The sequence below is a fragment of the Homarus americanus genome, unplaced genomic scaffold (assembly GCF_018991925.1).
Source record: "Homarus americanus isolate GMGI-L3 unplaced genomic scaffold, GMGI_Hamer_2.0 scaffold34921, whole genome shotgun sequence".
NCBI classification, from domain to species: domain Eukaryota; kingdom Metazoa; phylum Arthropoda; class Malacostraca; order Decapoda; family Nephropidae; genus Homarus; species Homarus americanus.
The window spans coordinates 20,144,869-20,169,590 of record NW_024741901.1 but is presented as its reverse complement, the minus strand read 5'-3'; the positions used below and the strand labels follow the sequence as shown (position 1 = coordinate 20,169,590).

Below are 24,722 nucleotides of genomic sequence, written 5' to 3'. Positions count from 1 at the left end.
CTGTTGAAATGGATCATTACAGCATAACTTGGGTTATAGAGAGAGGGTAGAGTGAGGGAAGTGTTTGAGAAAGGGTAGAGTGAGGGAGGGAGGTTTTAGAGGGGGTTGAGTGAGGGAGGGAGGTTTTAGAGGGGGTTGAGTGAGAGAGGGAGGTTTTAGAGGGGGTTGAGTGAGGGAGGGAGGGAGGGAGGTTTTAGAGGGGGTTGAGTGAGGGAGGGAGGTTTTAGAGGGGGTTGAATGAGGGAGGGAGGGAGGTTTTAGAGAGGGGGGGTATAGAGTGAGGGAGGGAGGGAGGGAATGTCCGTGTGATCATAAATTTTCGTGACACACTTACTGATACTTTACATAAGAGCGTCGGCGTAACATGTATTGTATGTAATTCACCACATACACGCAAGTCATATCACACAAGAGAGTGACAGCCCCCGTGAAGCAGCATTAAACCTCTTCACTACGAGAATCACTTAATAATATCTGGCTAAACTGCAGGCGGTTGTATTCAGCACAGAGACCCCTCCCCCCTCACCTCCGTACACTCAAGAGGTTTATCCCCTAAGAGTGTCTCGTATACTGAATGTGTTGTAGAAGCTCAGTAAATAACAACATCAATGCCTCCCTCTTACCGGCTTACACTACTCGGAGTGTTTTTTTGGGGGGGGGAGCACCCCCTACATCTTGTGTAAGGTGAAGCGTTTACAGCGCCCAACAGGGAAGCATGCTAAGTTCATGCTTGCCTTTATGTCTCATGAGTTAAGGGCGTAGAAGCCTGAAGAGTCTAGGGCGTAGAAGCCTGAAGAGTCTAGGGCGTAGAAACCTGAAAAGTCAATGGTTTATGTCATCAAGTTATTGGAAGCTCCAACTCCCTGAATACGAATTCGCAACTTTCGACTTACACCAGGTACCTACCTTACTGCTAGGTGAACGGGGACTAATGGGGGCTAGGAAGTATGTCCAAACAACTTCCGCCGGCCCGGGAGTCGAACCCGTGACATCTAGCTTGCGAGGCAAGAGTGATACCGCTTCTACCAAACCCCGGGGAGATATGATTCGTTATTTGTTGTCGTTTTTGACAAGGTTATGTGACCGCCTGATGATTAGACGCACCAATTAGACTGTATAATGTATCCTTCAGCTAAACCCAACAACTGCTTATTTACTTCATTTATTTACGGGTTTGACGCCTCTTGCAGCTGTGTGGAGAGATAAGAATTTGAAAACAGATCGTCGTTAACAACTCGTGGTTGTTTGTGTTTGTTTGTTTTTAGTCTGGACTGGGGATTAAACAAAAGCCGTAGCGCTGCCTATATACTTCACAGGAGTTGGAAGTGTTAGAGAATGGAGGGATGGGAAAAGGAGGAGGAAGGTTTAGTTTAACAAATTTATTGACAAAGCTTGGAGTACAGTTCGCCTATTCTGAGTAATTTAGTCAGGTTTTGACACTGAGGGTGGTATCACTTCTCACTGCCACGCAGGACAGAGGTTCATACACAGACATGTGGGTGATGTCACTGTTCACTGCCATGCACGACAGAGGTTCGTATACAAAGAAATACATCATATTCATTCACAGTATATATATGTCAGATTCATGTGGGTAATGTTCACTGCCATGCAGGATAGAGTTTTGTACACAAAGAAATGCATCATATTCATTAGCAGTATATATGGAAGGGGTTGTACTCGCTTAAAACACACACACACACACACACACACACACACACACTCACACTCTCAACTCCTTTGGTGGTATTGTCTTGGTTTGGTTCCTGCCTCCCCCTCACTCCCTCCCTTCTTAAACTATTGCGTCGTCGATTCGTTTGCCACTCCTTAATACGCCATTGTTGTTAGCGTTGCTGGTACACACGCGCGCAATCTTACACACACAATCTTGTACCCTCACACGATTACATTTCACTCGGACGATCGTCTGTTTTATGCTGTTTAACCTAACCAACCTCTTCACACCCTTATTATTTTGTCCTCTTGTTAGTGTTGACTATATAGAGAAGCTTGTAATCTCTCTCTCTCTCTCTCTCTCTCTGAAAAAGTGAATGACTATAAAAAATACCTTTGAAAGTTTCATTTCACCGGATAATGAGAATTATTTCCTGAGCAACTGGTAAGTGTGATTGAGTGTGAGGTGGAAGAGGTCTTGATAATGCAAGAGGAGGGAGGGGAGGGGGTAATGTAGACTAGTAGGTGGTGTAAATTGGGTTACTTTAGAGGTAACTTAAACAATGACAAAACCTGGGACGGGAAGACGCTGATGGGGAGGTACAGTATATTGCTGCAGGCTGATGCTGTGTGTGTGTGTGTGTTTTGCAAAGAACCCTGGCTGGAGTTTTCCTTCTCGTGGTAAACAATGTAATCACCTTTTGCATGGCCAGCTCTCAGTGAAGGGAGGAAGGACTTTGTAGCTCATGCCTTGTACGTACAGTTGTGGACAAAATATCGTGGACACTTGGCAGTATCTGGCATGTCAGTACTTGACGATCGTTATGCGAGAGGTAATAGAATTTTAACGTCTGTATTTTCGCGATTTATTTTTATTTTTTTTATATTAAGGAGTTTTTGTTTTAATTTTGTGGTTCCGACATGATGTGATGATAAAAGGCATTAGAAATAAATTAATCGTATATTATTTTGACCCAGAAGTAGATACCGGGAAGTAACCAATTGTTCAAGGAATTTTCACCGCAGTTTATGTCCGGGTGTAGTTAAGCTTTGTTGATGGGTTTTGGTGTAATGTGCATTTTGACGGCGCTAAGGTTGTTTTGCGGTGTGTGTGTTGTGCTTCGATAACCATGTTTAAAGTCAAGGCAAGAACTACAACATGTTTCCTACTGATCTTAAACGAGTTTTAGCGAGATCACCTGAAGATCGGTCTCTTTTTTTTGTCACCTGTAGATGAACAACCCAAACTTAAGTTAACTTGATCTAACCTTCCCTAATCTAAAAACTTAACCTAAAATCCTAACGTAATAACTTAGCCTAACAAACCAACCCAACCTAACATAACCCAACCTAACTTAGCCTAACCTAACATAATAACCTAACCTATCCTAACATAATAACCAAGGTAAAATAAGCAGAAGGTGGTGATGGGGCGAATCTTCAGGTGATCCTTGATGACTTTCACTGTATCTCAGAAACCAGTTGAGCGATTTGACTGAAACGTGACATGGTGGTAGAGGGTGGTATAGGAGGGGCAGAGTAGTCAGGTATTATTAAGTGCTGTGAGGCCAGAAGCAGCAAGATCACGCTCATCCGGGATTAGTGACAACTGAGCCACCTTACTAATCTCTGAAGATGTCTTGCGCCTCACTAACTTCTTTTGTAGATATCTTGACGCGTATTGTAGTTACGCCGTCAGCACGCGTTCCTAGGTTAGGTCAGTTCAAGTTTTTAGTTACGTCAGCACAATTTTTAGTTAAGTCAGCACAAATTACGTCAGCACGAGACCTTAGTTACATCAGTATAAGTTTTTAGTTACGACATCACGAGTTCTTAGCTACCTCGGGGTAAGTTTTCAGTTACATTCATTGTTAGGTCGACAGCTCGTGTGTGGGAGACGGTAGTAAAAATAAGTCTTGGGTGGAACTAGCGATTGGGAAATACTTGGAATGTGGATGAACTATAGCTGTGACGGTGATGATGATGACTGTGGCGGTGATGATGATGATGACTGTGGCGGTGATGATGATGATGACTGTGGCGGTGATGATGATGATGACTGTGGCGGTGATGATGATGATGACTGTGGCGGTGATGATGATGACTGTGGCGGTGATGATGATGACTGTGGCGGTGATGATGATGATGATGACTGTGGCGGTGATGATGATGATGACTGTGGCGGTGATGATGATGACTGTGGCGGTGATGATGATGACTGTGGCGGTGATGATGATGATGATGACTGTGGCGGTGATGAGATGATGACTGTGGCGGTGATGATGATGATGACTGTGGCGGTGATGATGATGACTGTGGCGGTGATGATGATGACTGTGGCGGTGATGATGATGACTGGCGGTGATGATGATGATGACTGTGGCGGTGATGATGATGATGACTGTGGCGGTGATGATGATGATGACGTGGCGGGGATGATGACTGTGGCGGTGATGATGATGACTGTGGCGGTGATGATGATGACTGTGGCGGTGATGATGATGATGATGACTGTGGCGGTGATGATGATGATGACTGTGGCGGTGATGATGATGATGACTGTGGCGGTGATGGTATGATGACTGTGGCGGTGATGATGATGACTGTGGCGGTGATGATGATGACTGGCGGTGATGATGATGACTGTGGCGGTGATGAGATGATGACTGTGGCGGTGATGATGATGATGACTGTGGCGGCGTGATGATGATGATGTGGCGGTGATGATGATGACTGTGGTGGATGATGATGACTGTGGCGGTGATGATGATGATACTGTGGCGGTGATGATGATGATGACTGTGGCGGTGATGATGATGATGACTGTGGTGGTGATGATGATGACTGTGGCGGTGATGATGATGACTGTGGCGGTGATGGGGATGACTGTGGCGGTGATGATGATGACGTGGCGGTGATGATGATGACGTGGCGTGATGATGATGAGTGGTGATGACTGTGGCGGTAATGATGATGACTGTGGCGGTGATGATGATGACTGTGGCGGTGATGATGATGATGACCGTGGCGGTGATGATGATGATGACTGTGGCGGTGATGATGATGATGACTGTGGCGGTGATGATGATGATGACTGTGGCGGTGATGATGATGATGATGACTGTGGCGGTGATGATGATGATGACCGTGGTGGTGATGATGATGACTGTGGCGGTGATGATGATGACTGTGGCGGTGATGGTTATGATGACTGTGGCGGTGATGATGATGACTGTGGCGGTGATGATGACTGTGACGGTGATGATGATGACTGTGGCGGTAATGATGATGACTGGCGGTGATGATGATGACTGTGACGGTGATGATGATGACTGTGGCGGTGATGATGATGACTGTGGCGGTGATGATGATGATGAATGGCGGTGATGATGATGATGACTGTGGCGGTGATGATGATGACTGTGGCGGTGATGATGATGACTGTGGCGGTGATGATGATGATGACTGTGGCGGTGATGATGATGATGACTGTGGCGGTGATGATGATGACTGTGGCGGATGATGATGATGACTGTGGCGGTGATGATGATGATGACTGTGTCGGTGATGACGATGACTGTGGCGGTGATGATGATGACTGTGACGGTGATGATGATGACTGTGGCGGTAATGATGATGACTGTGGCGGTGATGATGATGACTGTGGCGGTGATGATGATGACTGGCAGTGATGATGATGACTGTGGCGGTGATGATGATGACTGTGGCGGTGATGATGATGATGACTGTGGCGGTGATGATGATGACTGTGGCGGTGATGATGATGATGACTGTGGCGGTGATGATGATGACTGTGGTGGTGATGATGATGATGACTGTGGCGGTGATGATGATGACGGTGGAGATGAGGGTGATGATGATGCTGTGGCGGTGATGATGATGACTGTGACGGTGATGATGATGACGTGACGGTGATGATGATGATGACTGTGGCGGTGATGGATGATGACTGTGGCGGTGATGATGACTGTGGCGGTGGCGGTGATGATGACGTGGCGGTGATGATGATGATGACTGTGGTGATGATGATGACTGTGGCGGTGATGATGATGACTGTGGCGGTGATGATGATGATGACTGTGGCGGTGATGATGATGATGACTGTGGCGTGATGATGATGACGACTGTGGCGGTAATGATGATGACGGTGATGATGACTGTGGCGGTGATGATGATGATGACTGTGGCGGTGATGATGATGACGACTGTGGCGGTGATGGTGATGATGACTGTGGCGGTGATGGTGATGATGACTGTGGCGGTGATGGTGATGATGACTGTGGCGGTGATGATGATGATGACTGTGGCGGTGATGATGATGACGACTGTGGCGGTGATGATGACTGGCGGTGATGATGATGACGACTGTGGCGGTGATGGTGATGACTGTGGCGGCGGGTGATGATGACTGTGGCGGTGATGATGATGACTGTGGCGGTAATGATGATGACTGTGGCGGTGATGATGATGACTGTGGCGGTGATGATGATGACTGTGGCGGTGATGATGATGACTGTGGCGGTGATGATGATGACTGGCGGTGATGATGATGACTGTGGCGGTGATGATGATCGTGACGGTGATGATGATGACTGGCGGTGATGATGATGACTGTGGCGGTGATGGTGATGACTGTGGCGGTGATGATGATGACTGTGGCGGTGATGATGATGACTGTGGCGATGATGATGACTGTGGCGGTGATGATGATGACTGTGGCGGTGATGATGATGACTGTGGCGGTGATGATGATGACTGTGGCGGTGATGGTGATGGCTGTGGCGGTGATGATGATGACTGTGGCGGTGATGATGATGACTGTGGCGGTGATGATGATGACTGTGGCGGTGATGGTGATGACTGTGGCGGTGATGGTGATGATGATATGCGGAATGAAACTGTGCACGAATGTAGCAAAAATTTCACCCCCGTCAGGTTAGATGTGTGTCAAGGTATGATGGAAGGTGGTGGAATGTGTGTATGTTTGAGTGTGTGTGCGTGTGAGCTCGCACTAACGAGGCGGACTTCGTGAACAACCTCTCTTCACCTATCACAACCTAGCCTTGCCTCTGCCCCTCACCAGACAAGAAGCTAGTGCGCGCTGTGATTTTGGTGGGGTGTGAAAAGTAAGTCCCTAGTTGGAGTGAGTTGTGTGACCAGGGGCGATAAAAACATCTCCCCACTACCTGAACTTTCAACACCCCTGTCTTGTAATCCATCGTTCTCAAACTTTCATATGCCAACAGCTTTTTATTTATTTATTTTTATCTTTGGAGTTCTTTATTTCTTTTGACATTACCAAAATAAATGTAGTGTTACGTGATGATAATCTCTCCTCCTGGTCTAGCCGGTGGCATTGTCATGGTATGTAGCCGTCAAAACCTTCCTATAATTACACCTGGCGCCGAGTTCCGTGAAATTATGTTGGTTATTGTAGGAAGGTTTTGACTTGTACCGACCTGTGATGACAGACTGACAGAGTTTTTGGTTACTCAACAGACAGCTTTTTGCAACTCATGTTCACACACACAGTAAGTAGAAGAAACAAAAAGAAAAGAAGGAAGAGTAAAGTAGACAATAGGTAAAAACGGCTAACTTATGATTCGCTTTTATGCACGAACCACTTTACTTAGGCTACTTTGTGAAGAACAAATTATTTGACCTTATGAAAGATTTTGTTTTTAATTATTTTTATTATCGGTACAAGTTCATTTCACCCAGTGGTTCACATTTAGGGGTTGGTTTACTGACCTGGTCCTGCTGGTTGGTGAGAGTCAGGTGTGTCAATCAGGTTCTAATAAACGTGATCTGATTGCATCTTACAGTAAACATGAATTAAACACAAACACCTTAAACCCAATCCAACCTTACAATAACATATATTACCCACACAGACCTTAAACCTAACCTTACCTTACCTTACCTTACCTTTACCTATCTTTACCTTTACCTTACCTTTACCTTACCTTACCTTACCTTACCTTACCTTACCTTACCTTAGAATAAATATGAATTAGCCACAAACCTTACCTACAGCAGACCATTTGTGTTCTTAATGAAACGACTGGACAGAGAAAGTAGTGCAAGTGCCATTTCGATACCATTTTAATTGTGTGTGTTGGCGGTAATGATTGTTGTTGGTGGGTGAAGATGATGGATGATGGTAGTTGTGGTGGATGATGGTGGTTGCGGACAGGTTAGAGAGACCAATTGACCCAGGTGATAAGCCATTAAGTGGTGGTAGAGACAGGGGAGGCAAGACACAGACAAAGTGTGGTTGACATTATCAGTAGCTGGAGGAGACGGGAAGGGAGGAGAGTGTGGGGGCGGCCATGTCAGTTGTGTCATGACTGGGTGTGCAAGGCGTTGTAGGTAATGGTCCAGCCAAGAGCACAGTTTTCACTTTGGGGAGGCCAGGGAAGGGAGGGTAGAGAAAGGAGGGAGGGCGGTAGAGAGCAAAAAGAGGTACTGTAGGTAGGTAGAGATGGGGAAGGGAGGAGAGGTAGGTAAGGAAGGAAGGGTAGAGAGAGAGTGAGGAGGGGTAGGTAAGGAAGGAAGGTAGAGAGAGTGAGGAGAGGTAGGGAGGGAGAAGATGGGGGGGTGATCAGGTGTTTTGTATGTAGGAGGATGCATGCCTGAGAGGAAAGTGCCAATGCCCCCCGTCACCACCCACTCCACCACTACCCCAGGTACTACACGTCCATATGCAAACACCACCATTCTACATGTGCAGTTGTATTTAAACAAGTGTGTGTGTTTGTGCATGCGTGTGTACTCATACATTTATCTCTAGTTGTACATACACAAACGTTTACTTGTATATAAACACACACACACAGTACATAGTACTGTACTTGCATATCTATACTAACACACTCATACCTATATCCTTATACATGCATGCACACATACTGCACATTATTTTGCTGACATACTGTACTTCACACATGACTGGAAGAAATTTAATGCAGGTACTTTAGTCTTCTATGACCTTTCCAGTTTTCGTCAAAACCTGAGCTTTGACATAGAGAAGTCCGAGTACTTGTGCCCTCTGTGTGAGGCTCTGTGCAACACTGCTCTTCCACTGCTGCCTGGCGTCACAAGCACAGCGGCCAGCCTCCAGAACCAAGATCAGCCTCCCCCCCCACCAAGCATCTCTATAACAGATTGGTTGAGGGGACTACACACCATACTCAAGTACAAGGTTAGTCCAGCCCTCATGACCTACAGGAAATGCATGCACCAAACATTTTTCTTGTGCAGCATTATATTTTACCTTCTTAAAATGGAGTAAAATACTAAATATGGAAGGTAGGTGTTAATTGTAAAAATAGCACTGCATTTTTTAAATGATACTAGTTAAAGTAGGGTATTGTATACTGTAGTAAGGTAATCAATTGCTTAGAAATGTTATAAAAGAATAGAAATAAATGGAGGTTTATGTGACTTACTTTTTTATTAGATTTACTTACCATTTATGTGAATCACTTCTGCAAAATACAGCATATAAATTTCAAGCTTCACCGAGAATGTAATGCTTTTTTCATCCCTTTATAGTTAATTGGTCACTTCATGCTTGCAAGACAAAGTGGTCCCTGTACAGGCATACCCCAATAACCGACGCATATAAGGATCGGGAAAGTCGTTGGTTAATAAATCAACGGTTATTGAAGCAATTAATCCCATAAGATTATAACAAATTCAGGGGTTAGGGATCGGCCACCCTCCTAGAACTCCCATCTACCCTTGATATATATATATGTCATGCACAGTCAAGCAACAAAATAAAGCATACTTATAAATCAAGCATAATAACCCTTAAATAAGCAATATAAAGCATAATTTGAGATTTATTTACCTGTCTTGAGTGGTAGAGATGGTTTAGGGTGGCAAGTTGAAGTCTACCAATCTCTGCTGGTCCCTCACCACTCTTATTATGCCTTATCACATCCCATCAAACTGCCCCTGAACTATTACTGAGATGTTGAGGCATGATTGAATAACTCACAAAGTTGAAAACAACAACAAAAATACAAGTCAGAGACGCGTGGTAAGTGTAAACAAGAGCAAAGAGGCAGGAATGAGTCGGAGGTAGAGCGCAGAGCCCTCTCATGTCAAGAATTCGCACCATGCCACCACCTGCAAAATTCAAAATAGCTTTGCCGCTCCTCTCCTGATCATCAGATCTCCGGGGTAACAAAACTTGCAGAGTATTTCCCTTAATATGTAATCCTTACTTATGCAAGTCGTAGGTTATACAGGCGTTTGTTTTCGGGAATATACCTGTACAGTATTTCACCAAGACATTTCAGTGACCAGATATTTTCCAGAAAACTAAGAGGAAACTGTAAGGAAGCACTGTAACTATGTTGATTAGACAATAGTATTATACAGAACATTGGACAAGTGGAGGTATTCAAGCACATGGTAAAGCTGGGGTTAAACCAGATTAGTATTTTTTTAATAGGATATTACAATTGCAATTTGTCTGGAACATTAGGAAGATGTTGGTGTATACTGTACCAGGTAATAAAGGTTAAACAGTTTGCAGGATGAAATTCTTTTGATAAGACGACAGGTATTAAATTTTAGAAAATAAACATTATGGCCATTAATTCTATCTTAGATGTGAAACCAAGTAAGTAAAATACTCTTGTGTAAAGGTTCCATAAATACAATTTTTAAAAGTGTTCAACAATATCAGATACAAGAGTGCATACCAAGTACAGTACATGGCAGATGCAGTACAGTGCATGGTAGATGCAGTACAGTACAAGCAATCAGATATGAGGTAGACTGACGATGATTTTACCTCCTTGATTCATATTTTGGTATTGTGCATCATGTTTAACAAGTTTCATTGATGCTTGTCTTTATTTGGGATATTCTTTAGTGCATCACAGTGCTATAATATGTGTACTGCAATCTCAGGTAAGTTCCTTGTGAGGTGCATAGTGGCCATAAGTGTGACACATGATTGGTGCTGTTCCTTTCATTGATAAAGCTGTTTTACTTAATGTGTCCATGTATATGTAATAATTTTTACTAAAACAGTTCAACAATTACTGCTTTATTGTGATTGTGTTTAGCAGTTGTGTGTAGATTAGCCTTAGGTGAGGAATAGAATTATGTAAAACTTTTTCATGATACACTAAGTGAGTAAAACTGTTCGGAAGTTCTGAAATTTGTTGCTTGGTTAACTACAGTGTCTGCAAAAAATACTGATACTATAACCTTTTTACATAACTTTTAATAACAACATGAGTGAAGGATAATTTGTTTTTATAAAACACATGAACCTTTTATACTACAGTACTGTACAGTATATTATTTAATGCCTTGCCATGTTTCCCATTGATTTAACACCAGTCCATATTGAATCATTTGTTTCTGACAACCTGAAGCAGGTTGTGATAGGGATTTTCATTTCTGCTGCAGCCCTTGTTGGATTCTTCAGAACGTTTCATCTCATTAGCATGTCAGTGGCCTTAAAGGTTTTTTTGGACCTCCCAAGAGATGATTTTTGAGGTAGAACAGTATTGTTGTGCACTTAGTCTTAATTGCTGTTGTGCCTCATCCTGGTTTCCCTTCAGAGGAACATTTTCACACAACAGGGCAAGGATGTGAGCCTTTTCCTCACCTGCCATATTCTTGGGACCCATGGCTACTGCCGAGATAAAAATTTGAAATAGTATGGCAATACGCATTTTTTTTTTTTTTCTGTTGTCAGAATACAGCAGAAACTGCTCCAACTTACTCCTGGGTACAGGAGGGCAGAGTCACCACTGAGTTGACAAACTTTTTTTTTTTCATCTAGTTCATCTACAGTAGTTGATTATAGAATCAATACCATTGTCCATATTGATATAACAGTACATTAGTTGCTGCTATATCACTACCAGACAGGTTAGGAAGACAGCTCACTGTGGCAACTGTTCTTCCAGCTTTTCAGTTTTTACCACAATACTATATCTCCCGCAGAAAGGAGGTAATAGAGTAATGTAGTGGTACTTGAGTGTTGTATAGGACGTGATTGTGCGATCGGGAAGTACTACTATTATACAGATGCAGCTTTGTTATTGTCAGCAATACTGTTAAGCCTATAGTAATAGGGAAGCTAAGACTTATGTGAGTAGGATAATGAAAATGCTCTTGGGTATTATGTTTCAGTCACTACAGCACTGTAGTACTGTTGTATCTCCAAGCATAGTAATGTCTTGGTAGTAATGACTTAGTCAGGTCTGACTAGGAAAACTAGCAAAGCTCTAAACCATGCTCTCATATGAATTGCCACCATAAAACTGCTGATTAGTGAATGCATTTTGTTACTATAGGTTACTGTAAAGAGTTTCAAAGCTGTTTTGGCAGCCATATTTTTGCCATTGTTCAGTTGAACTAGCTAAAAGCAGTCTGACCCTTCCAGTTAGGGGGTTGCAAATTTAACTTGCAAGCTTTTAAACCCAAGTCCAGAAACATACCATGTAGAGTCATGGCCTGATTTCACACTCAAACCTGTAATAGCCCCAGTAAAGTTAATGTTTCATAATGGCCTTAACTTTATATTCTGGATCATGATTTTCAGCCATAATTATGAATTTGTTCTCTAGGATGTGGTCCTCATCATTCAGAAATAGGAGATAATGACTAGGATAATTGAGTAGTGGTAGATTGAAACAAGTGAGTTGAGGCTGTTTCACACCGGATGCTGTGGTTTTTGGTCACGGTGCTTACTACTGTATGTGAGTGTTCATGTCGGATAATATGCAAGCCATGTACTGTATTTCGAGAGAGAGACTCTGTATTGTTGCATCAGTCAAGATGGAAGGCAGTGCACAGTGGTTTTATGAGGAAGAGGAGGAGGAGGAGGAAATTTCACTGCTGATTCTAGGAATGTCTTAAGAGAAAAAAAATTGGGTAAACATGAAACAAATGTGAAAAGACCAAACTTTGGTAATAATGTCGTCTTGTACAGGAGCTTTTAGGTGATGAAGAAAAATTTGAACAATATTTCAGATTGTCCCACACTCAGTTCAATGAAGTTCTATTAAATACAGCGTAAGCGGTAACAACAGCTACCTCGATATACTTTCGAGATAAATGAATAAGTACTGTAAAATCTATACTTATAATGCAAAAGTGAAACCAAATAAAAAATAAATACAGTACTTATAAAGTCATAAAAAAAAATATGTATTGGTGAAAATTATGAAAGCAGTGTAAATAATACGAAAAAGGATAAATATATCGATGTTTCGAAATCGAGATAGACAATAAGTGAAGAAAAAACAGCTACAGAAAGTGAAAACTTACGGTAATTAGCATAATTCCACTCTCACTCGATGAAAAACGTCAACACCCGTAAAATTCGACGGGTTCTACGCGTAAATTTTCAACACCGCGACACGTTCACCCATGGGCGTAACTACACCTTCCATGGTTTGGGGAGTTGTTAAATGATGTCTTCCTTCTTTATATGATAGTATAAGTCCATTTCAGTCAAAATTCATAAGTCGAAAAATTGCCAAAGCCAGCCGTACTGGTTAATAATTGAAAAGGATATAAAAAAACAAGATACAAACATGTCTTTGTAATTATATGAAGTCATGTCATATAAGCATGTATGATTCTTCACTTCTTCAATAAGTTGCTCCACGGTCCACGTGCAATGACACACAACAGTAAATGGTAATATGGTTAGGAATGACCTTGAAGCAGGGCACTAGCTGCCGTCTCTCTCAACTGTCTTCCCAGACTGCCAAAATGCTCTAATGCGTGAAAGCCACACTGAGAAAAATTCGCGGAGGAGGCAATCTGGGATGGTACATATCCGGTCTGAACAGCCTCACTGAAAAACAGAAGCAATTCAAAATCAGCAGCATAGCTAGCATTGCATCCAGTATGAAACGGCCTTCTAGGTTGGCTGCAACAGAGTGGGGTATAGTTGGATGGAATAATATGGATACTTGCCTTGGGTATTTTTGCTCATATTTATAGTGTATGTAGATATAAGTTTCTTATTTTTCATGCTACATCACAGAGGGAGTGTGCATCATGTTTAATCAGCAGTGATAAAAGATCCCGTATTTGCATCATTAATATTAATAAAAAGTTCTGGAAGATCACTGTAGATTAATTTATAGTACTGATTACCGATCCTCACTGTTAATGAGTTATGTGTTTATTAATGGTTAAGAGTTTTCACTAACATCTACTGGTATTGTGTGTCTAGCTTTCAAGAAGTTTTGCTAAACAAGGTGGATCTGGATGGGCCACGAACACTGTGACCTGCACACTTACTAGTACTTCATTAATCTGTATTGATCAGTAATTAAATTTGTCCCGAGAGTTCAGTTAGATCTGGATCAATTTTTAAATTTACCTTGATTGTACAGGATCACCAGATTTTGTGGTTCAAGATGCTAGTTCAGTTGCATTGGTTCCGATTGTTAATTGTGTGTTCGCATGGCATTCAGACAGTGGTGATGTCTGGAGCTCGTCCCGAGGAGGAAAGTAATCATGCTGACGATGGGCAGATGGACAGCGCCACTGCGAGGTGTCGTGCCAACATCAGGTGCCATGGTTACCCACGGCGCTGTAAGTGTGCCGGCAACAGCCAGCCCCATGGGTGCTGGGGGAAATACCTCCATTTTAGTGGTTGGGTTGGCTGGAGGTGGAGGGTCCTCCACAAGTTTGGGGACAGCGGCATTACTAAGGCATATGCAAGGGATGGGGGCAGAGGGGCAGACCGCCACGCTGGTCCAGACTCCCACTCTACAAGAAACACAAAAAGTTTAAATACGTTTACCTCCATTTATTTCCTATTATAAGTATTATATTTGTGTGTGTGTGTGTGTCAGACAAAGCAATGTATTAAAATGTGTGTAACACTGTTTCCTTTGTCTGGTTGTGAAGGATATATATATATATATATATATATATATATATATATATATATATATATATATATATATATATATATATATATATATATATATATATATATATATATATATATATATATATATATATATATATATATATATATATATATATATATATATATATATATATATATATATATATATATATATATATATATATATATATATATATATATATATATATATATATATATATATATATATATATATATATATATATATATATATATATATATATATATATATATGCAGTGAGGTTAGACCTCGGCCAGGGTGAAACTATGGGGGAAGTTTCTTTACCCCATTATTTGCCTCTCTACCCAGCAGTAATTGGGAACCTGGATGTTAATTGATTTGTGGATCGTATTTCAGGGTAATGGCTAGCCAGTGCAGTTGGCGAGCTGTCCAGTCTTCTCGGACTATTCCGTGGCACTGGGCCATGCAGCTCGTTAACTTAGGGTGTGGTTGTTGTGTTGGTGACAGCTTGTACACCTTAACAAATTCACGCCTAGGAGGCCCTTGGGCCGACCCATCCTCAATTTCGAGGGGCTTCCATTACATTTATTTATTATACTGTATGTATGTATAGTCATTAATATACAGTTCTTAATTAGATTAATTATTTGGAGCAGAATGGTCCAGGATTTATAAATTTTATATCCAGAAGTTGTCTTGCACTAGCTGCAAGGTGTTCATGAAAAAATCTCGCACATATCTTTTCTGCCTCGCCTCACACCGTGAGGGGGTCACCTTTACAGAAGTTCCCAGGCCACTTCAATTTCAATACTACAAATTTATTTTGCCCATTCTATTCCTTTATTCCACTTCCCCCATTTATTCTTTATTGTAATACCTCCCATTTTCTCCCACTATATAGTTTGTCTGTCTGTACTTGAACACACCTGGTACAGTGTTTAAACAGTATCTCACTTCCTCTTTCTTGCTTATATTAGAGAGAGTGTATGTATACTCCACACCTGTCTTTGGATCTACTGTACATGCTTTCTTCTTGTTGCACATCGGTCTCTCATACTTCCTGTGCACCTGCAATCCTCTTACCTTATGAGAAAAATTAATCAACCATGAATGAGTATCCCTTATTGTACAGTCTTGAGTCATCATCACCTTGTGCTTCCATCTACTGTTTTCATCATCCATGCTCATATCTCAGTTTTGAGGTCCCAAGGTCACACACAATAAGGGCCCTTGAAATTGACATCGCTCTATTGAAAATTAGCTTGAGTGCAAAAGATTAGCAGTGAAATGTCAGTGAATTATGCACTTCTGCCTTTCAAAGTATAATGCTTTCAGTACGATATTCATATATACAGTACTAACCTTCTGACACTGTGTGAGCATTGATTTAAAGTTTGGAAAGGGTTCCAAAAAGGAGAATCGTAACTGGTCTCCGTACTAAGGATGTACTACTTTTTTTGTACAGTGTTGTTTAAGTGGGAAATCTGAATGTGTGTCTGTTTGTATGAACAAAATCAGTCCCATCAAATATCAGTGAATAATAATCTAAATTTGTATTAAGATGTATCACAGTAAGGTCACCAACAAGTTAGATAATAAATTTTTCTTTAAGTACAATAGTTAATGTCTCATCATCCCTCCAGCTTTCACTGCTACTTAGTACATCATCATTACCCCACATGATTGATTGTCAATGATCATCATATGTAATTAACAATATTGTTATTGTAAAGATGGAGAATAGCAGCTGTTGTCCTCATCCAGTTGTTGTTACTGTATTTGTGTTGTCTTGGGTAGAACTGCTATAACTCAAACAAACAGCAATAGTTGGTGAACTTATGTAAATATAACCCAGTAATACCTTGAATGAGGCTTGTAATCATTGTATTTTTTCTAGATATTTTGGAGAGTTTTGGTCATATCCAATTGTCAGAAGGTATATGCACTAGGGTGTTTGGGACAGCTACTGGATGTTTATGTACAGTATAGTTTATTATGAGGTAGTTAGTGTACATGTGTTCCATGCAGTTTAGCATTGAATAGAATGAGGTAGATGGATGTACAGTAAATATAGCAGGACTTTGTAAAGAAACATGTCTTCACTAACTAAAAATACATTTTCATAAAAGCAATTCTTTACATTTTTTACAGAAGTGGTTCCAATTCAAATTATTGTACTGTACTTATTTTTTCTAAAATTATTTAAATTTTTACACCAATATGTGAAATCTAAGTGTATGTTTTATAGTTTTATTCTGCAGTACAGGGGGTCCCCAACTTATGAACGCCCGCCGAATACGAGCGGGTTAAACTTTAAATTTACTGTGCTGCCACTCCTCAACCTACCCGGACATCAGACCGCCCCAGTCGTACCAAAATTATTTCAAATTCATTATTTTCAAGTCCCGGCGTTAGTGATTGCACTGTGTACTGACAAAATTTTCGTTTGTAATTCCATTTAAAATGGCTGGCATGCTTAAAAGTGAGAGTTTTGTGGTGCTGAGAAGAAAAAGAGACACCCATTTTAGATTTTGTATGTATTATTTTCGCATTTTCGACTTACGACCTGGAATTGGGTCCCTAACCCCGTCGTAAGTCGGGGAGAGACTGTATTTTATTTACCTCATGACTTATTTTTTACTTTCATTTACTGTATTTTGTCATTATATTTCTTCTTTTCTCTTAAGCTATTTTACATGTATATAAGGATTTAGGCTGTGATATTGTGGAATTTTAAACATTGTTCTGTAAGTACGGTATGCACATAGCGTGTGTTCCGACATGAGAAATTTAAAGACCGGTATTAATAATCTGGTATTTTAATTTTTTTTTTTTTATAATTTCAGTGACATTATATGTTAATAGTAAAATTTTTAATAATATGTGTGTGTGTGTGTATTTATAGTATATACAGTACAGGTACAGTTAAGCATGAAAAGATTATTTTATTTTACGTTATTAAACTAACTATGGTGTGTGATGTGATGGGTAGGGAGGTGATGGAAAGGAAGAGGAAGAAGAAAACGGCTCTTTTACTGAGGGCACTTGGACACCTCCTTCTTTACCCACTGTAGCTGTTGACCTCATGTCAATCGCATCTCCTGAAACTGCAGAGGCTTTTAGTGTACTCTTCAACAACCCTGCAGCCACCACCATACCCACCTTCCCCAGCCATACGTCAGAAATGATGTCTAACTTCGCCCATGCTGTTTACATGGTGAGTTTGTAATTATAGGGAGTGAGTTTTTCAATTACTTTACAGCATTACATTTACAGCTTCACCTAGGACAAGTTGTGGAAGAGTACAGCATAATGAAACACATCTGTTACAACTACTAGACGAATTGAGAGGGCGATTGTTACTTCTGGTTGCTGCCATACTACACTGTAGTAGAAAAAATGCATGAATTTCATATAAGTTAAAATAATAAAAATAAGATGTTGAACATAATTTTGAAATTTAATGCTTTACAGTATAGTTTAACTCTTAATTCATTTATGATGGCTTATACGTTCTTAATCCACAGCCGCGGCCTTGGTGTAAACCCCAATGCATCAAGTAGACGTATTCCTCATGGTATGGGACAGTGCAGCCTACACTATACATACCTTGGAAGAGACACAGCGAAATGCCAATCGTGCCCTCCTTACTGCATTATCAGCTCGCCAGCGTGACTGCCTCGCTGCCCTTGTCAAATTTGCAGCATATGTTCCCTTGTGTGTGAAGAAGAAACAGGTGAATTACAGCTCACTCACATGTAAACAATGATAATGATTAAATACTAAACATACAGTACAGATATGAAAAAATAAACTTACAGTCCTCATTAAGTATAGAATTAAGTGAGATAAATGAATAATGTTATGACATTGAATAAGATAAATATAAAATGTAGTTATGTCCCTGGAAGGTGTAGGTCAACAAAATAGATAAATAGAATAAAGTTACAACCTATTAACCTGAATGTAAACAAGTACGGTAAATAATAAGTGATTTTTGATGGAAATCTCATTTTTTTTTCTCATGTAATTCATACTGCAAATAAAGGGTAGCTGAAACTTACATGATGAAGTTTCTTGGACATTATCAGAAAGAACTTTGCTTAACTTGGAGCTTGGTAAAGGTCATGCTTGTTTCAACAAACATGTCCTCCACTTACCTCTCTTTCTCTTGTCTCCCTCTCCTCCCTGCACGTCATTCCCTCCCTCTTGCTTCTTTTAATTCCTACTTTTCTCTTTCTTCCTCTCATGTTCTCTCCCTTTCTTTTGCCCTGCCCTGTCTTCTTGATCTGGTTTGAATACTGCACACAACAGGGATGAGATACCATATTTATTGGAAAGTTCTTTAACACTTATTCCACTTTTTATAAAAGATGTGGTTCAGAGTTAAATGATTTAGTGAGCACAAGGTTAGCCGAATTTGAATAAGTTTCAAATTGCATACATCAAAAATTAAAAAAATGCAATGATAAACAATAAAATTGATGATACACATCACATCATAAAATACAATTATGTACACATACAGTGATCCCTCGGTTAACGAAATTTCGGTTAACAAATTACCTTCCATAAGAATATTAAATTCGGTTAACGAAAAAAATTCTGTTCACGAATTCCTTACAAATTTTTCCCAACATGTTTTCTCCTGCTGCTCAACAGCTGTAGTATTAGTCCGCCAATACAGTAATCAGTTTTAAGGCTTAAATTCGTTACATTTTGAGAAAATATCAAGAAAGTTGTACTATTCAATAATTTTCCAATTCTTTTATTAAAATTTTTAGTCATTTTAACAATTATTTAACATAATTGAAGTACAGGGAACTAGTTTTTAGCACACCAAACAGCCACTTGACTCCCCCAGAATGGCGTCAGTTTGTGTCTGCTCAGAGGAGGAAGCATCTTGCTTGAGACTCTCTTGAACATAAACTATTTTAACGTTTTTACAGTACAATTGTGTCATTCTGAAATTTATTTTACATATTGACAATATATAATGCAGTGCAGTGTTGATTTAAAGAAAATAATCTTGAATTACACCAAGTGAACTTAAAATTTTATGGGTGAAATGTCGGCATGAAGCATGGGGTGACTTCTCTTCCACCCCACTGCCTTTTCTTCTCCCTTCTTCTCCACCCCCACTTCTAATTACCATCATCATCATCAATTAGGAGCCTTTTACATGCACACCTCAAAGTAAGTGTACTGTACTGCATTTTTTTTTTTTTTACTTTAGGTAATTTTCGGTGAGCTGGAACCAATTACCCAAAAACCCATTGAAACAATGGTTTCGGTTAACGAACGACCTTCTGGAACGAATTGTGTTCGTTAACCGAGGGACCACTGTATTTTATTCACAGAAAATAACTCCTTCCACACGTAAACCATCCTCTGAGCAATGTGACACTTTTCAACTAGGCAGTCAACCAGCTTACTCACACATGTGGTTGCTGCCTTACTGCACTGCACCATGCCATTATGTCACATCGAGGGAGGGAGCGCAGCAACACAATTACAGCCCATCACCTCTACACACCTTCACTTCCCACACATACTCCGCAACCCACCCATGCTTTTCATTTTATCTTATTTTATAATTTAATATTATATTATCATAGTATCTAAGCCACATTAAAGTCTTGTAATGATTATTTCACGACTTTTATAGTTTGATTACATGTAACAATAAACGAGGCAGGTGGGCTGGCTAGTCGGCGACACAGTTACAGCCCACTGCCTCCACACACGTTCAGTATATATATATATATATATATATATATATATATATATATATATATATATATATATATATATATATATATATATATATATATATATATATATATATATATATATATATATATATATATATATATATATTATATTTCATTCATGTACTGTATTACAGATGATTGAAGGTGCTGTCGTTCGCCTTCTAAGTTACATTCTGGAGGGAGGGGAGGCAGCGCCTTGTGTGGTTGAGTGGGACACCTTTAGCCTGTTGGTCACACTCAGCTTGGGATTGCCATCCATATTCCCCAACATTCAAGGAATAGCCATTGGTTGTCAGCAGGTTTGTCCCTTCAGATTATTATCTATGTAAAGTGCATACTGCATTTCATTGTTGCTAAAAGCTAAATTATCATCTATGGTTCCCAGTGTATTGTCATGCATCATTTTCTTCTCTCATATCCTCCCTGGCTCTGAGGTTTCTGTACTTCTTGATTCACTCTACTCAAAAGTTAGAGGGTTAAATATAATTTGTTGGGCTTAATGATTTATTAAAGATTTGATTAATGTTATACTGTATTTACATAATAGTTTAGGGTTGCCATACATCCGTATTTTCCCGGACATGTCCTCCATTAGGTCTCGAAATCTTCATCCGGAAGGAAATTTTAAAATTCTTCAAAAGTCCGGAATTTCAGCTTCCATCATTTTCTCCACGGAAAGAAACCTGAAACTGTAATGACGAGAGAGAGAGAGAGAGACTGTGAGAGAGGGGAGGTGGAAACAGTAGAGATCTTGTTCAGTTTTCGTCAGCTGATAAGTTGTGGGGTTATGAGATATTGGCTCACACTCAGGATGGGATGGAGAAAGGAAACTCACAATGTGCTCACTGTATACATATTGTATTGGATGTACAGTGCAGTTTGTTGCTGGGTAAGCAGCATGGTAACAAGCATTGAGTAGAGAGAGCTGGTTGGAGAGGGTGCCCAGAGTGAGGACACTCAGCTTGAGGGACGCCAAGGTCGCCTGCGGGAGCGGGAGCCGCCAGGCTGGCGCGGAGGAGGAGGAGGTCTTGCTTGCTGGTGGCAGCGGGTAGAAAGAGGCTGGTCACATCGGTGTCAGGTCTTATAAGGCGGGGGTAGGCGTGGGTTGATAGTTGACCCCCGCTCCGTAGGCGGCGCTGGAGGCGTAGGCTGGGGAATTCGAGAAGGTTCGGCTACTCAGCGACAAACGGCGCTTGTAGGGGAGGAATCCTCTACAAAGTCACGTGTATGCCTGTACGGTGTTGTCAACTTAGCTGCTAGCAGTTTTTGGGGTAAACTGTAGTGCCATGTACTGCTTTTTCTTGTTCTTCAGCCACGCGCATTATTATATTTGTTTTTGCTTTTTTGTATTTATTGCTGTTACAGCCATAAATGAAATGTTGAAAGTATACCATTTTTTTATTATGGCTTTTTTTTACACTGTAGCATATGTTTTTCGTGTCCTGCATTTAAGGCATTTTAGCAATTTTCAACCATAAATCTAGCCACTTTCGCTATATTATTTACGTGTGTCGACAACTCTGATGGTGATCGGTGGTTGGCCAGTCTTTAACCTGCAGTGACAGTGTTTGATCTTAGTCTTTGTTGTGGGTTTGTCACTTGGTGCCACAGCTAGTGCTTACGATTTGTTGTACTTTTCCGGAGCATAAAACGGTCACGGCTGCATCAAAGTTACATAGCACCAAAGTGTGTGCCGGGTGGGCATGATGTCTTCAGGAACGTCCTCTTTTTTTAATGTTCAAATATGGCAACCCTATAATAGTTTACAGTAATTATTTAATGCATTAAGCATCTCTTCTTCATCTTCTTCAATATCTTCTTCAGTTCTTTGCTTATGTGGTGTGATTATATATGAATGTGTATCAGATACAGAGAATAAAGACCATACACTCTGTCAACCCTATAACAGTATTAATGATTCATCTGTACAGTCAACATTCCACTCATAACAGTAGACCAGCCACTGTATTAATAATCACACTTTGTACATTACTTTAATTGAATTGTGTAAATGTTGTACCTCTACACCCTCCGTGGCAACCTTTAGCATGATTGACGTCTCCCCAGGTAACAACACACACATCCTCCTCCTCTTTGGTTCACAGCAAATTTCAGATGAGGATGGAGCACAGCATTTAGAACAGCTCAACTTGGGAAAATAGCTTGCACCTAAGTGAATTGATTGAGATGAATATGGATAATCTTTCACTACAGTATTTGAATAACACTGGAACAGTAAATACTGTAGAAGCATCAGTGCCACATTTGGCAACTATTGGTAGTAATAGATGTGAACAAGCTGTTTTATAATAGGAAAGCAGATTTATTTAGTCTTCCAGTAATTTTGAGTTATGCTTGACTTGTTTCATGAATAACCTTAAAATGCTACTTATCCCATTTGCAATTTGTTATTCAGAACAGTAGGATAAAAGATCTATGCTAATCACTTTTTGTCTGCCTTTTCTTGTTTATAGAAAATTACATTCTATATCTTTTCCTGCCATTATTACAGGATCTACACCTACTTCAAGTGTGCTTCCTGGCTCACCTGGTGCAGCTCCTGCTGACCTATGAGGGTCACACAAGCAACTCAAATATGGAAGTTGATGATGAGACTGATGAACAGAGTGATGAAGGCACCAGTACTACTGGTAGCAGTGACGCTACATGGCTTATGTCCATGTTTACTCATTGCCGATCACTAGCCAACCTGCCAACAACTAATGTAGAACCTCAGCACCTCCTCAGTTATGTTAAAGAGAGCTGGTATGTAGCTAAAGCCTGCATTTGGTTATTAATTTATCATTTTACCCCCACTTGCTAGTATATCAGGCTCTTATGTTATTACTAATTTGCTTCTTACTCTGGGCACAAAAAAGGGAATCAGAAGTGACAAAAATGACAGTTGAGAACAGTGCATGATTGCAATAAGATGCAAACAATAAAGATAATCTAATCTCTTAGGCCCGGTTCACACTAACCCATTTACATGGCTGGCTGTCTTTTATGTCATTAGCCATTGGTGATGTCATACCGGCCTGCTTGATGGATGTTGTGTCTGAATCGGGAACATCTACTGCCCGTTTCTAATGGGCCCAATGACACAAGCGAGTTAAATGATTTGAATCATGTCAGGCCAGATGGAAAGTAGTGATGCCCTGCTGTATGTTGCTGAAACTACAGTAGTCAAAATCCCAAAATACATGACCCTACTTATACGTGTTTAACCCCCTGAACCACCCTTACGCTTGTGTCTTACTCTTGTGTTATCCAACCCACCCAGCATCTCTCGCTAGCTCAATGTGTTTATCACCTGTCTGTGCTCGTTTGAAAAAAGAATACATTGCTCTAACTTGGCTTTAAAAAATAAATAAATACAATACTGTAAAATAAGAAAAATTAAGAGCGTGGTTGTGTATGTGTGGCAAGTAAACCTATGTATTAAGGCAGTGGGCTGTAACTGCGTCCCCAACTCACCACCCAGCTGCACTCTTCCTCCTCCTATATGATGTCACAGCAGCTGTCACACACGTCTCTGAGTTGCGTCGCCCAGAGAATGGTTTGAGCGTTTGTTTTTACATTCAAATGTTCATATGATATCGTAGGTTTAATATTTGTGTTTGTTTGTACATTTAAAGCGTTTGTATGGTACCATAGGTTAAATTATTGCCGAGGCATCCTTCTCTCTTGCACTGGTCCCATGAACATTTCCCAGGTATTCATGCTCATAAAGTTTTTCGTTACCGTTGAACTTTACCCCAATCATGGCCTTAAGAGTAAAATTTATGGTGGTGAGAGTGAGAAAAAGAAAATTAACACTTACTGTGAGAACTTTTGAAGAAAAAAAAATCAAGATATTGGACTTAGAACTCTGAAGTTGCACATCGGTTACCTTAGTATAAAAAAGGGGTTATACGTATATACAGGTATATACAGGGGGACCCAAATACATGCAGTGATCCCTCGGTTAACGAGATTTCGGTTAACGAGTTACCTTCCATAAGATTCTTAACTTCGGTTAATGAGCAATCCCTCAATTAACGAGTTTTTTACAAGCCGACCTCAACATGTTTTCGCTTGCATTTGGCGGTCCACCAGCTGTAGTATTAGTCCGCCAATACAGTAATCGGTTTTAGGGCTTAAATTCCTTACTATTTTAGTAAATATCAAGAAGTTTATACAATTCAATAATTTTAAAAGTTTAATATGAATATTTTTTAGTCATTTTTAACAATTATTGAACATAATTGAAGGTAAAGAAACTAGTTTCTGGCACGCCATCCAGCCTGTTAACACACAAACAGGCGTTTGTCTCTCTCTCTTTTCAGTGGAGGTA

The 24,722-nt window shown here is 40.4% G+C and overlaps 1 protein-coding gene across 1 annotated transcript in view; it reads left to right on the top strand.

The window, feature by feature from the left end:
• The window catches only part of LOC121876144 (E3 ubiquitin-protein ligase UBR2-like), an 85,971-nt gene that overhangs the window by 55,161 nt on the left and 6,088 nt on the right, over positions 1-24,722 (top strand). Inside the window, 7 exon segments of the mRNA XM_042381081.1 lie at positions 8,695-8,899; positions 14,169-14,484; positions 17,687-17,837; positions 18,140-18,184; positions 18,186-18,348; positions 20,521-20,685; positions 22,899-23,152. Coding sequence (XP_042237015.1) covers positions 8,695-8,899; positions 14,169-14,484; positions 17,687-17,837; positions 18,140-18,184; positions 18,186-18,348; positions 20,521-20,685; positions 22,899-23,152 — 1,299 coding nt within the window.